Genomic DNA, 15,571 nt, shown 5'->3' on the forward strand with positions numbered 1-15,571 from the left:
TGGGAACATAGAAGACGCAAGACAAAACAATACAAACATAGAGGGTAAAGGGGGCGGAGTCCTGTCTCCAAGGGAGGAGGGTGGGCGGAGTCCTGTCTCCAAGGGAGGTGGGGGGGCGGAGTCCTGTCTCCAAGGGAGGAGGGGGGGCGGAGTCCTGTCTCCAAGGGAGGAGGGGGCGGAGTCCTGTCTCCAAGGGAGGTGGGGGCGGAGTCCTGTCTCCAAGGGAGGAGGGGTTTGGTCAGGTTAAACCTTCCCAAACCCCAGGGACCCAACAAGAGATGTGCTCATCATATCCGCAAAATCCTCCTCCTCCCTAACACCTCTTGGAAGGTAGAGGAAGAGGGCACAGGTGGAGGCATAGGGAAGCCGCCTTGTCCCTGGCTCCTGGTCGAAGAAATGAACCTCGCATTTCCTCGGGAAGCCCAGGGCTGGAGGATGATCGGCTCCCGTGACAAAGACTAAGAGGTCTTCTAAGGTGGCATCCACCTCTCCCTCTGTTGGCATATACGTAGTGTTACTTTGTTTGCAAAGCACGTTAGTGTCATTGTCATTGCAAAGCTTATGTGAGAATTCTATCAACTTGTCAATATACAAACGATACCGGAGATAGATGGCTATCTATATAGTTAAGTGCGGTCAGTTCCAAAAATACAAATTGTCTTCATTGGCAGCATTTGTTGTCAGGCTTTGGGGCCCAGCGGGAACATGCAGGTTATGTTTTTTAATTTCTTTCCGTTTTTAAACAAATGTGGCTCCTTTACTTTTGTCAATGAATAATAGCGAGATAGCAATAAAACCTCCCCTGCCCTAGCGATCAATCATTGACGTCCAATTGAGAATCAAATGTATTAACCCACCTTCAACTTTGATGAGCCAGTCATCATACTGGAAGATGGTTTCCTCCTCCTCCCCCCTGGCATTACTGCCCTCAGGGCTCCAGTCCGTCAGGAATAGGCCTCTGAAGGTCTGCCGGGTCAATTTCCCCCCCGTTGAGCAGAAAATTGGCAGAAACTGCTGCCAATTTGCAGAGACAAGGTCGAAAAAACGTCCACAGGAGTTCAACCCGGCAGTATACTGCTGCACCATACTGGCCACTCTGTTGATGAGATGGTGATAGAAACACATGAAGAAGGCCTGCACTTGAAAAAACTCATAGGCTTTGTTGGAGGGGGGGGGTTTGAAAATGTAATACCTCGTCAGATGACGTTTATTACTTTTTAATAATTTGTAACAGCCTTAATTTTTGCTAATTTCATTTACTACGGTTTAATTGACAATTGAAATGTCTACAATCGAAAGTTCAAAAATTGGGAACAACTCAACACTCGCACACTGCCCTCTGACACACATGTTGTTTTCTTAACTGTCTGCCACTTCACTCCATGATATGTTATAGTATTTTCATTCTTTCTTACCGATGGAAGCAGTAGTTGGCCACTACCCTCTCAATGACTTGAGGCATCTCCTGCAATGTAGAGGTGTAGAAGGAGGGCACCCCGCAGTCAGAGACCCATTCCCCACAGGATACCTTCAGTCGCTGCAGGTCCTCCTCTGTGCGACAGGCCTTCAACTTTTCAAAATGAAAAAAAAAAAATGTTGGTCTTCAATTTGCTCTGTTGGTATGCTGTGCAATAATGCAAATATCTACTTTTTTTTTTATGAAAAACAAAATAAGACATCCTCTAAAGTAATTGTTGTCTTTACTTTATCATTAAAACACACATGACAGAATTTCATTGATGTCACCTGTTGCAGTTTGCCCCCTTTATCCTCGTCGAGCAGCACCCCTATGTCGAGGTCACTTAGGGGTGCTGACTGGTGGCACATAAGCAGGTAAACCGACCTACTTATTGACCGGGGCCCCGGGCCACCGTGGGCCACTGACCAAGCGGTCAATTTCCCCGCCTTGAAGAACTTCTGCTGCTCCAAGGCACGAAGGTCATACGTGAAAAATAGCTCATTTGAGCGTCCCTCAAAAACCCCGAGGGTGCCCTGAATGGCCATCATTAGGAGTCTGTAAAGCAGAGCACAGGGGAAAAGTCATTTGATAGTGAAAAGGGTTATGTAGTTTCCCTAAAGGGAAACTACATAACCAGAACAGTAGAAAAGTAAAATACTAAAGTAACACATTACTTCAAGCAGCATTTGGACATTACCTTTGAAATTCCCTCCTGGGACCACCATAGTCGTCCGCCATTTCGTTGAGGAATTCCATCCTCGGCTCCCTTTGCCACTCAAAGTACGACCGGCTGAGCACCGAGAAGGCACTTTCGAGCACATTCTGGCGGCGTACAGCCACCGTCAACGGCCGCTCTGTGTCTATGTTCTCCAGTTGAAACCTCAAGATCAGCTGATCAAGGCTAACCTATTATGAATAACAAAAAAACAACAATTTGTCATGGTGTGTGTGTTTCCCTGTGTTTCCCTCCTGTGTTGATTACTGCTCCTAATGTGTCTCAGCTGTTCCTCGTTGTGTTTGTTACTTAAGCCCTTGTCTTTCCTTTGTTCCTTGTGCTTTCATTGTGGTTGTTCGTTCTGCGTGTTCCCTGTTCCCTGTTGTCTCCTGAGTTCCCTGAGTTACCTGGTTCCTTGCCTTAGCCTTTAGGCATAAATAAAGTGCTGTTCTCGCTAAACCGTCTGCATTTGGGTCCTACCTGCCTGCCTGCACCCTCAACCCTAACACAATTACTGTGTGGTGTAATGAAATTCACACAGATAATGACAATATCACATGGAGAGTACAATAACCGTCTGTAACAGTCTTATACACTTTATGATCTTACAGCTGTTGGGTCAGACACAGAGGCCAATGTTGAGAGTTCCTCGACATCCGATCCGGATGACAGGTCATCTTCATCCTGAATCATGAATTTATCTCTAGAACAAAAAAGATAAAAATAGAAATAGAATTATAGGCTGGGGATCAATGATACAGACAAATGCATTAGTTATGCACTTCGTTCATCCGAATCCATACAATCCCGTTCATTCACTTTTTTCCCTTTTCATATGAGCAACCTTCATATTTGACTAAACCAGGACTAACTAAACCTAAATACTCCCATGGTGTTCCCAGACACTGTCACAGGGTCCCCTGTGGTCGAGCTCCACCTAGACAGCACGGGACCCAACATCTTCATGCCTCATAAATAACAGTTTGGCGTAAGATCTAAGATCTTCAAGGGCGTCAGTGGCATTTTGAGTGTGGGGGACGTATTTTGGCGGGGGGTCTGGGGGTCCTCCCCCATTTTCAAAGAAGTACATGCAATTGCCCGCATTCTGGTGCATTTTACCATGTTTTCAGATTTAAAATTATCTCCCGCTAACATCATCACATACCCTTCGCCATACCTAGAGATTGGCATGGTTTTATTTCAGTTAGCCTATTAGCTGGTTTGATTTGCATTGAGAAATCATTAGGCTAACTAACAGCTATAAGGCTAACTGAAGAGAACCATGCCGATCTCTAGGTATAGTGAAGGGTATGTGATGATGTGGGGCTATTTTATATCCAAAGGCCTAGGTGACTTCATCAGGATGCATAGTATCCTGGATCCATGAAATAACTGGCTTTTAAGAATCAGAATCTGCCTGCCTCTATGGGAATTTAACATAGGGGTGTCTATACTTTTTTAATGGAGAACATTTATTTGTTAACGATACATTATTCATTCACAAAGCAAATTGGTATCCTTAAAGGTTGGATTTTTCCTCATTTGTTTAATTAAGATATTAAGACTTTAGCACGGGTGCCTAAACTTATGCCTACTAGGGCTGCCACTAACGACTATTTTTCTATCGATTAATCTATAGACTATTTTATCGATTAGTCGATTAATCTAAACGATTAATTTTCTCGGCCACCACTGAGTTCAAACGAGATCCGAGGTCCGAGGAAAAGGGGCGTGTTTGTGCGTGTCGCTAGGCAACGTCCTCGGACCTCCGAGACAGATGGATAAGAAAACGCAGCATAAGTGTGAGATCAAAAAATGCGATCGACCTGAGCAGGCTGAGCGCCAGAGTTGACTAAATGAAACAGAAAATAAAATAAACAAGACAAAACGAGAGTGAAAATGAAGCGAGGTAGAAACTAATAATAATTGGAATTGTTAAAAATTTCTTCAAATTCTTCAAATGCTTTACGCTCGTAACTCATTCAAATTTCAACCGTTTGCCATGGTTCAAAAAATTAAACGAATCTAGAGATTCATATCTATCTAGGCATGTTCACGTGTTCAAATTTCGGTAGCTATTAAACTTTTTTCGGTATCGCAGTTTTAGTTTTAAAACGGCATATTACATCATTCTAACCGGCGGACCTTCCACTGTTTGACATCGTAACCAGTCCTTTTTCAACCGTTTACCATCGTTCAAACCATTAAACAAATCTACACACTTGTATCTTCAATCCTATCCAAACGGAATTTCGATAGCATTTATACTTTTTTCACAATCACAGTTTTAGTTTCAAACTCGCATCGGCCATCGTTTTCAGTTGCGTTTAATGATTTAGGTAACCATAGCAACGGCAAACAAACCCCGCGAAGCACAATCCCTACAATGCTTTACGCTCGTAACTAATTCAAATTTCAACCGTTTCCCATGGTTAGTCGGACTCGACTGCTGCTGCCGCCATGATTTTTTAAAACTGAAGCGTTGACTGAAGGCGACCAATGACTGGTGCCAAAAAAGACTGACGTCAGGCACGCAGCACGTAGTGATACGGAAGACGCACATTCGTTATACTGAACTGAAGCGTTTTAGAAATTGAAAAGGTAAATTCATAAAATTAAAAAAAGATGCATCGACTTAAATTATTGATGCCGACGCATTTTTACCGTCGACTAATCGCGGCAGCCCTAATGCCTACCACTGTGTATATATTTTTTTCTCTTGTTGCTTCATGTAGGCCAGAGATGCCTGTGTGATTGTAATTGAAAATTGTTAGCCGTATGATATTAACCCAGGATAAATTCATCCTGGATAAGTAATGCTGATGGTTGGGCATGTGAACAATGCATGTGTTGAGTGGTAGAATGACAATTATTTACCTTGATGGCACCCCGGGCTGGTCTACCAAACCCTGCTGGGGAATGACTGGGCGCTCTCTGGAAAACAAATAAAACGACACTATAGAATTAGAATCAGAGCCATATGCTTTGTGAAAAATGTGCTTGTTGAGTGGTAGAATGACAATTATTTACCTTGATGGCACCCCGGGCTGGTCTACCTATCCCTGCTGGGGACTGAATGGGCGCTCTCTAGAAAACAAATAAAACGACACAATAGAATTAGGATCAGAACCGTATGCTTTGTGAACAATGCCATCAAGATGCCTGGATTATCACTGAAGTACAAAAACAATAAACGTTTCTCATGAAACCTGTCAGAAACGCATGTCAAAGTAGATACAATAAGAAGAACACTTACCTTGGTGGTTGTTGACTGTCGGTATTCTAAAACAAACGAAGGAACAAAGGAAACACTCAATATTTGAGTGTTTCCTTTACACAAACTGCGTTGTTAAACATTGTATAAAAATGTGGACTCAGACAACATCATTTACACCAAAAAAGGTTCATTTTAGTGGCCCTAATAATCTATGTTCATTATGACTTATATCTTAGACTACCTTGGGTCGAAGATATAAATTGGACAGGTTGAGTTCTCTCCGGTTTCTGATGTCCAGAGGACACTGGTCGGCCAACGGGACCACCTCCCGGGTAGAGCTGACCCGGCAGAGCTCAAATTCTGCCGGGACTCCGGGAACATTATCCCGCAGACTTTGAGAAAAGTCCTCTGCGGAGAGGTCCAGGGGCACAGCCAAAACAAAGGGCAGTCTGTGATCTGTGAACAGATGCAAACAAAGGTATTTTGATTTTAATAAGCCAATAATATTTGTAATTGACAAAACAACATTCATTTACTGATGGCGTTTCTTACATTTTGAGAAATGCATTATGACAAATGTATGTAAATTAGTTATTTGATACAGCACATAATCATATATCTGTTCATCCAAATAAAAAAAGGAATTACCGTTCCGGGACCTATACCTTGTTATGGTGCTGCTATGCAGCACCACAACCCTAAAGGTAATTGGCCTTTGGCCTCGACCACGAGGCACCCGCCGTTGCGGCCTGGCACCCTCGCGGTTGAAGTCCTGCTGTAATCTGGATACATTACATATTAATTGTTATACATAAACATTATTATAGGCTTGCCTTTGGGTTAATCCGGCTCTGATTATCTGCACCGCACTGACATGCACTGTGTATGTCAGTAGCAAATGCGAAACATCTAACCAGTGGTCGAGACGAGAGCATTATATCAGTAATATATAGGGTTTAACTTAAACACTTAAAAACTGGCATGAGCAAGCTAAAACCGAATCTAGGTCCGTTTGACTCCCCTGTCAGTGGCTGACATCTCTGGTTGTTCCACGTTAAAAAATCTGTTAAATTCTGCATTGACCCTTCCCTGCAGTTCTGTAACGCGCCGTCTCATGGTAACGGTTGGACGGTTTGAAACTTTGATGGGTCTCAATCAATGACAATTGAATCTATGGCACATGGGTCATTACAAGTATACAAGTAACAGGGGGGTGCGGATACTAAGTGTGTCACACCTATCTAATCAATATTCATTGTGAGAGGCTACAAACTTTAGAAAATATGGGTTCTCTCACATTCCCATCCATTTTATAGCAAGGAAACTTGTTTCAAAATATTGATAATGTTTTTTTGGCCTGGGTGGCTAGTTGAGACATTCCAAGAGGCAAAGTGGCAGCATGGACGGCCATCAACAGCTATCAGAATCAGAATCAGAATTATCTTTATTGTCGTTGCACATGGAACGAAATTTAAATGCAACCCAGACGGTGCGATTAACATTAACATAAATAAATAAAACATCTATATAAACAAAAAAAATGATAAAATATACAAATAACAAATGAGGATAAAAGTACAGATAAATAATACAGATAATAGGAATAGCAGCTGAGGTAAACAGTATTGCACAGTAGTGTTGACAGATAAATACAGATAAATGACAATAGCAGCTGAGGTCAACGGTATTGCACAGTAGTGCTGCACAGATAAATAAAGTTTTTAATAGTGCAAATGGTACATTCAGGATGTTTTTTCTGAAATTGTGAATGTGAAATTAATAGTTGAATGAATGTATAATTCTTATTTTGCATCGTTCAATTCACATACCGCTATGGGATAGTAGCTGTCTCTGAGTCTGTTTGTTCGAGCTTTGAGAGACCTATACCAGGTGGAACCATGAGGGGTGGACATGTTGTGTCCAGGGTGGGAAGGGTCTTTTAGGATGTTGGCTGCCCTGCCCAGGCAGCGAGAGCTGAAGATGTCCTTCAGGGAGGGCAGTGTGCAAACGGTGATTTTCAGAGCAGCTAGCTAGCTCGATGGAGCAGCAGTAGAAAGATACCAGCAGCTTCTCCTACAGGTTGTTTTTCCTGAGGATCCTCAGAAAATAGAGTCGCTGCTGCTGGGCCTTCTTGACTACTGTGATCCAGGAGAGATCCTCTTTGATGTGGTGTGTGCCCAGGAATCTAAAGTCTGAAACCCTTTCCACACAGTCCCCATTTATGAGTGGGGGTTGGGGGGCACCTCTGCTACTGGCCCTCTATATCAATCCCCTGATCCTCTACTGCTGCTGACCCTCTAAATTTACATCAGTATAAGCCATCAAGTGCCAACAATCGAAAGTTAGAGAACAATTGTGTTTTTAGAACACAAACCCCCTGTGATTCCCAAAAACTTCTGTCATTCTATTAGTACCCAATCCTATAGTCTTTAGTTAAATTAATGATATTTCTGACGGATGTGTTAACTGTGTGGGTAAAATGTAAAGTATAAGAACGGGCCACATTCAATTTATGAATTCATGGGGGACCAGTGAAAAGAGAAGAAGGGGCCGTGGTAGGCCCCGAGCATTAGTTTGGCTAAACTCTGCTCTACATCCACAATCTTTGCAGCTCCTTCAGCAGGTTCTGCTGATCCACCACTTGGGGCTGCTCATTGTCTACATCCACTCCTAATGCTGAGCATCCACCGTTACTGCTAATTTGTTGCTCAATAGGCCATCATTGACCATGCTAGCGGGGGAGATTCACATACAGTTGACTCTCTCAGTGGCCCTAGAGGTCAGCGTGGAATCCTACTTCTGTGATCTTCTATGGTTAATGGACTCCAAACAGACCAATACGATGACTCGTGTCATGCAGAAATAAACACTATGCTATAAATAAACAAAGATGCTCTTTTTATTCCAGTATGATCATATTGCCGATTTACAAAATGATCAAACAGCTTTAAAATAACGACTAACTGGACATGAGGTATTGGAATACTTTAACCATCTAACCTTAACCATCATCATTTAGATAGATAGATAGATAGATAGATAGATAGATAGATAGATAGATAGATAGATAGATAGATAGATAGATAGATAGATAGATAGATAGATAGATAGATAGCTACTGAATGAACTGAATTCCATCAATGGATTTCTTTCTTCCCTGATGGCATGGAAATACTTCAAGACGATGACTCCAAGATTCATCTGGCTCATGAAAGAGTGGTTCAGGGAGCATGCCATCCTTTTCATACATGGCTACCACATAGTCCTGAGAATCTTTGGGATGTGTTGGAGAAGGCTTTGCGCTGTGGTCCGACTCTCCCATCATCAATAGCCTACAAGATCAGGGTGAAAATTGAATTGAATTGAACACTTGACGGAAATAATTCTTTAGACCTTGCAGTAGCCTATTGAAGCAATGCCAAATGAATTTGTTCAGCAATCAAGGTAAGGGTGGTCCAACGAAATTACACACACACACACACACACACACACACACACACACACACACACACACACACACACACACACACACACACACACGTAAAATAAATCAAATCACTCTCAGGTACATAAAAGTAAAGAGTAAACAGCATGTGGAGTGATTACTAGGCCTGATAGATACTGATGATGTGAAATATTGACCAGTATGTGCAATGGTGGTAGTGTAAAGTGACACAGTGCAGGACATAATCACTGTAAGTATGGCTTACTGTAAGTATGGCTTACAATTTGAATGTGGCACATATTCTATAAATATGGAAAGAACAAGAGTATGAATTTGAATGTGTTGTTCAGTGGGGGTCATTATCCAGGATTGCCATCATCCATTTCAGTCTTCTTTTCTCTGCTATTGAAGTGATGCACTTCAGCTCTATACCCAAAACATAGCCAGCTTTCCTTAACAACCTGTCCAGTCGCCCAGTATCCATCTTCTTAACGCTGCCTCCCCACAACAGCATATAGGAGAGTACAATGACAGACTGGCTAAACATCCTGAGGACCTTGCAGACATTGAAGGACCACAGCCTCCTTAGCAAGTACAGCCGGCTCTGCTCTTTCTAGAGTGCATCTGTGTTGGCATTTGTACGTGGTGACCCCCTCCACATTGTCCCCTCTCAATGGAGACTGGTAGCATATGTCATTTAGTCCTCCTGTAATCCACCACAATTTCTCTTGGAGGTGTTCAGTTGCAGGTGTGATGACCCAGGCGGGTCTTTGACCCGGCCCCTGCTGTGTGTATGCCTGTGTTTCTCTCACTCCTAATCAGGAGATTGTCGGCAGGTGCTGGTTGGAACGGGACCGCAGTGTATAGAGCCTGCCCAGACAGGCTTCTCCCTCCTCCCGGCATTTGATTTCTGCTGTTTGTTTGTAACACATGGACTGATGTTCACTTAATAACAATATAGTAATAACATACTAACTAACTAATATAAATATAAGATTAATATATTCCTCACCATGACCTGACGTGTAGACACTGTGAAAAAGAAATAGGAAAAAGGTGACCAAAACGTTTCACTAAATTAAAGGCTATGAGTGAGTTTGTAGGTGAGTTACAAATGTATCAAGAGTAGAGGCCAGTTGAATGTGAAAAGGGATGGTTAAATGGTAAATGTTGTGAATATTTTGGGGGCAATTTTGGCTGCAATATTTTCTGCATTTATATAGGCTATACACCAACTATTTATGTAATGTGACAGGAGCGGGATGGAAGTCTTCCTAAAGGGCTTGGTCTGTTGGGTACCAATACCTACCAGTTGGTTACCTATAGTATCAGTTGTAGTAGTATCTATCTCCTCACCTCCCCTGACCCATGTAATGCTGTAATAAATAAATGTAATAAACGATAACGCTATAAATAAAAGTATTTTTTAATAAAAAAATAAAAAATAAAAATTAAAAATTGAAACGCCGGAACGCGTTCTGGGCGCGCGCGCTGAAACGCTGGAACGCGTTCTGGAAAACCAAAACGCCTTCTGGGCACGCGTGCTGGCGTTTCAGAACGCGTTTAATTGAAGTCGAATTGTGGCACACTCGGCTTGCCATAACAGTCTACTGCAAGAATCAGGGAAATCTAGACATTCTTTGCAAAAATTAAACATTTAGAAGAATACGTGATACTTTGCTTTGATAGTTATATACCTCTGATTGGAGATTGATTGTCGGCGGCTCCTCCAAAATAATGTTACCTTCAACTAAAAATGACACAATTATTTTACCCTCAATCATTTCACATTTGATTAGCAAGACAATTATTTATGTCCTTTGCCAATACATGAATACTCATTACAAACACCTTGGATGTTGAGGCAGTGGGGTGAGAGGGCATCCCCCCTTCCACCATCATCGGCCGACCTTCGATATTGGCGAGAGCCAGCTCCTCCGAAGTGGTGAAGGGTGGTGGTCGGAGCAGTATTAATTTGGGTTTTCTTTTTATTTGCTACAGGTAATCAACATGAGATTAAAGGTTGGAGCCTAGGCCATTGCAAATCACAGGCTAGATTCACCTGAAATTATCAAATGGATGCTTACAACTTACCTCGCTCGATTCATTTTGTGTAAGGGTGAGTCGAATGACGCGATAAACGCCCCTTTTATGTGTACGCGCATTGAACCTAAAGCGGAAAACCTGGTTCAACTAATTGAATCTAAAGTGAGCGTCGTGGTACCATTTAACTCTGATTGCGAGTTGCGGCTCTGTCGAGCCAGGTTTTCCCAAGAAAGCCTGGGTATGTTCAGCGAGGTTCGTGGTATCCCCCCTCAGGCTAAGAGACAAAAAAATAAAATTGTTGTCAGTTGTAAATAAAATATTTTTTATAAGCCTCAAGGATGTTTTGACATTGATTTTTGATAAAGTATGCTGAGTTTTGTTAAGTCACGCTCAGACTAGTGTCATTTGCATATTACAATCAAAAAAAATTCTCCCGTGACACTGTCACTTTTTTTTCCTCTGAGGAGTTTGCAGGTCTGATTGGAACACCTGGCGATAGTGTCCAATTGTGCGTTGGCCCATAAGAACATGGACAAGTGGAACAACGAAGCCATGCACGTCCCCGAGCACCATAAACACCTGATTGTACGGGTGTGGGCAGGACTTACATGTTCCATCCATGTAAACGGTCGCACAGCGTCGCAGCTTCCGCAAGTTGTCCTTAGTGGCAAAGACTGCGACACCCCAATCCTCATCTTGGTGCAACAGGAATGTATCACTGCCCCATGTCTCTGCCCATGGACCTTCTATTCTTACGTCCTCAATGGTAGGTGGGATGGGAGGCATAACATGTTTACGGGCTCTGGCCATAACTGACCTCACTGACGGGAAGTCTTGTGGTGGTGCTCTGTCTCCTCCACCCTGGAGTGTACGTTGCCGCTGCAGAGCTACTCGCCGGGCATTGTAGACCCTTCTGATGGGTACTGTGGGTTCCCTCTCGACTTCTCCAATTGCCTCTTGGCGGAAATCTGCATTGCGCACCCGTACTTTGTCAGGGGCATGCACATGTTCACCGACCTCATTGACAACGATGTTAGGATGCTCTTCCTCAACATCAAAGATGTTGGTCCGGAGTACTGACCTGCAGTTCTCTCTCCAGCATCTCCATCTAATATCTTGCTGGTTAGTGCGGTGCCTATGGTATCTGAATTCGTCCAGAACCAAAACTTTTCCTCCCCGGTCTCCCGTCATTAACCTCGCCATGGTCTCCTCCTTGGTAATAAACTAGCTCGGGCCTATGACGGGGGTGGCTAACTGGTCCAGCACGAGGAGCCGAAAAAAAATCTAAAAAGATTGGATGGGTTTTGCATAGCCTATAATTTTATTAGACCTATTATTTTTCTCTGCTAGGTTGATATGATTATATATAATATTATATATAATTAATGAGTATTTTCAGATTAGATAGGCTACCGACGGATTGTGAGATATCGGCCCCTGGGCACGCGGACTATGCAAGCCCCTCCCCCCAAAAAAGATACAAATAAATGCATCTTTATTTAAACAAAACAGGATTTACAAGGGTTGACATTTTATGATATTAAGAATAGTCAAATATCATTTTCTTAAGGCTGTTCAATAAGAAAGTGACGTATCAGCTAAGTAAAGTAAACTGCGCAGGCACGGCAGCCTCAATAAAAGTCAACAGCAAATACATTTTCTCTTGTTTTTGCTTAGCTGTTCCACTTACAACCGTTCACCGTTGCTCCATCTTCAAATCACAGTGCCTTGATCGTGACCTGTGAGTGACCGATCTCAAATGCACAAACTGAAATAGTGCCCCCTAGTGATCTTTTTTATTTACTCAGTATATGCCTACTATTGCTGTTTTCTCTTGAACTTTTGTATTTCTCTAATTGCTTCGACAATGCAACATTAAAAACTAACAGTGACTTCACACAGAAGCTCTGTGGACAAAAATCACAAAGGTAAAATTTCGTTTTCTGTTGTTAAAGGTCCCAATAAATGAAAATCTCACTTTATGATGTTTTCTAACATAAATATGAGTTCCCCTAGCCCGTCTATGGTCCCCCAGGGGCTAAAACTTGCGTTTGGTGTAAAACGAGCACTAATTGTTCTGCTCGCCTTTGAAAAAACGGAGGCTCAAGCGCGCTGATTTGGAATGTCTTTATTTATATCGTCATAATGCATCTAAGCTCCTCCCCTTACTCTGCCTGGCCCGCCCAGAGACGTTGGCCCGCCAATGAGACACGACCGTGCGAGCGTCACATGTGTGTGTGTGAATACTAGGGGTGAAACGGATCAGTGTGTCCACGGTTCGGTTCAGATAACCGTTTTGGGCCTCGGTTTCGGATACGGTTCGGATTAGGATCATGTCCGTGATAGTAAATAGGCAGACTTTTTTTTTGACGGAGGGTTTGGGGGAGAAACACAAAAATGAATGAGACCCACAGGCTATTTGCAATGTGTTAATTGACTGCAATCAGACAACTTGCAAGGCTTTTTTGTGCAATAAATGTTCCCCTAAATGCATTTGAAAACATGGTGCACTGAGTGTAACATGTAAGGGATAACGGCCGACGAGGCTTAGAACTCTGGCGACAAGCGCAGCATGAAGCCAGAGTTGCCTCTACCTGTCCATTATTTCCATCGAACCGGTCGACCTCGAAGGCTGTTATCCCGCTTATCACCCGTTTGTATTTATCTCCCGTATATTTAGAATATAATTGTATCAATTACTTTCTTTAAATTTAGGAATCGTGCGCTTGAAAAGCCCAGTTTGTTTTGAACGCTGACAGGATGAAGGGAGGGGCGGGAAAAGTTTCATTGGCTCGGGCAGCACTGGTGAGAATGCATTCCGCTGGGTCCTAAACACCCTTTTGTATCGGACGTAGGCTACAGTAGGCAAAATACGCTACATAAGGCAATGCCTTCATGAAACCGAAATCCGCGGATCTCCAGAATGCTCCCAACTGTGGTAAACGAACCGAACGGATTCGGATACAATTCGAATCCGCTGCAGGACTAGTGAATACACACACTGTAACGCAAGTGTTTCTTGTCGGTTCTTTGACGTCTCTTGTATTTCCACAACGAGACTGTAGTGGGGGTTATCTGAGCCATGGTTGAGAAGGAATTGGGGGAAAGGAACTTTGGCTTTGACTCGCTGAAGTAGGCTACATGAACTGCGACATGCCGCCAGTTGCCGCGAGGCACCATCGCCCAGAGACGTCGCAGAACCCGACAAATTAGTTTGTGATTCATAATATCGTCTTGAGGCGCACAGAGCTTTTGGCCGTGATAATATATATTATATGATATAGATATCTATGTAGGCTATAGGATAATATTTAGATATAGAGCTTCAGGACTCCCATGTGTTCTAGAATATTTACAGAACACGGCTAAAGGCTGTGTGCGCCTCCGCATTGCGATACATCCACTGTAAACAGAGCGCATGGTACCGTGGCTGCAAGCTGCTCAGGGCCACACCCCCACCCTCCTCCTTGACCCGCATTTGGGGGAAGCTCAATGTGCGACTGGCTCGGAGTGGCTGTAACGCTGCACCACGGCGTAATTTCGGGAACGTCTTTGAATACTGTGTTAGTTGCCCACTATACCTATCTTACATAAAATAGCATGTCATGGGACCATTAAAAGAAAGGGGGAAGTTTCTTCTAAAGTTGTTATTTGCAAGATTTAGTCCCAGAATGATATGGTTTAGATGGTTGGAATCAGTGGCGGCTCAGCTTTCATATAATATGTAGCCTAGTTTGTGCAGGTCCAATTTCGTGAAAAAGATCGCTATTGCAGGGCTCTCAAGTCTCACGCATTCGGCGTGAGACACACGCAATTCAACCCATGCACACGTTCACAAACCACACTTCGTATTTCTCAAGCAGAGAAATTGCCAGGATATAGCGCCCACCAATTTGGGCTGCTATTTAACAGTGGAACAGGTAGGAATCAAATGGGTTTCCCGTACGTAGTGTAACCAGACGTCCTCTTCCAGTAATGGTGGAGAAAGTAACAGACTGGGGAACATGGGACCCTTTTTCAGAAAAAGGGTCCTATGTTCCCCTGTCACATACATATCGGGGAACATAGGACCCTTTTTGTGAAAAGCGGGAACATAGGACCCTTTTTTAAAAAAAGGGTCCTATGTTCCCCTGTCTCATGCAAAGCGGGGAACATAGAACCCGGGAAACATAGGACCCGGGGAACATAGGACCCGGGGAACATAGACACGCTCCCCCTCCACCGGTGTCAAGACAATTTGAGGGCCAGATCCAGTCTGCCGACTGTCGGCCTTTTCACGATTGGCTTAACCCATTGGCGCCGGATGCTGCGTAGCGCAGCATAGCCCCTCCTGCCGGTTGCTGCATAGCGCAACATAGGCTTTCCTGCCGGTTGCTGCGTAGCGCAGCATTTTGTACACGTGCTGTTTTCATGACGAATGCAGCATATAACTCACTCTGGTTGGTTAAAAATACACATGGGGTGGGTCTTAAGGCTTTGGTAAAGATCAGGAGACCACCAAAACGAACTTTGGTTGGCTGAAAATCACGTCAATCAATCATATAGCCACGCGATATTCTGTGTTCGTTTTCAGTGATTCCATGCTGGTTAGCGAGAAGTAGTAGTGAAGAAGGAGCAGTGAAGATGGAGTGTTTTGATAGCGATGGCAGTGATTTCGAGCTAGATTTTGAAGGATTTGAGTCTGAGAGG

General features: G+C 43.4%; 1 protein-coding gene across 1 annotated transcript; it reads right to left on the reverse strand.

Annotated features, from left to right (window-relative positions):
• Positions 1 to 169: 169 nt before the first annotated feature.
• Positions 170 to 2,410, reverse strand: LOC130391996 (G2/M phase-specific E3 ubiquitin-protein ligase-like). Its single transcript, XM_056602390.1, has 5 exons — positions 2,157 to 2,410; positions 1,747 to 2,014; positions 1,416 to 1,570; positions 858 to 1,096; positions 170 to 494 (listed from the first exon to the last, which is right to left on the reverse strand). The coding sequence occupies exons 1-5, from the start codon at positions 2,213 to 2,215 to the stop codon at positions 244 to 246; spliced, it is 972 nt and encodes a 323-aa protein (XP_056458365.1). The 5' UTR covers positions 2,216 to 2,410; the 3' UTR covers positions 170 to 243.
• Between the last annotated feature and the right edge of the window lie 13,161 nt (positions 2,411 to 15,571).

This window comes from Gadus chalcogrammus, chromosome 1 (assembly GCF_026213295.1).
Source record: "Gadus chalcogrammus isolate NIFS_2021 chromosome 1, NIFS_Gcha_1.0, whole genome shotgun sequence".
In the NCBI taxonomy this organism is placed as follows: domain Eukaryota; kingdom Metazoa; phylum Chordata; class Actinopteri; order Gadiformes; family Gadidae; genus Gadus; species Gadus chalcogrammus.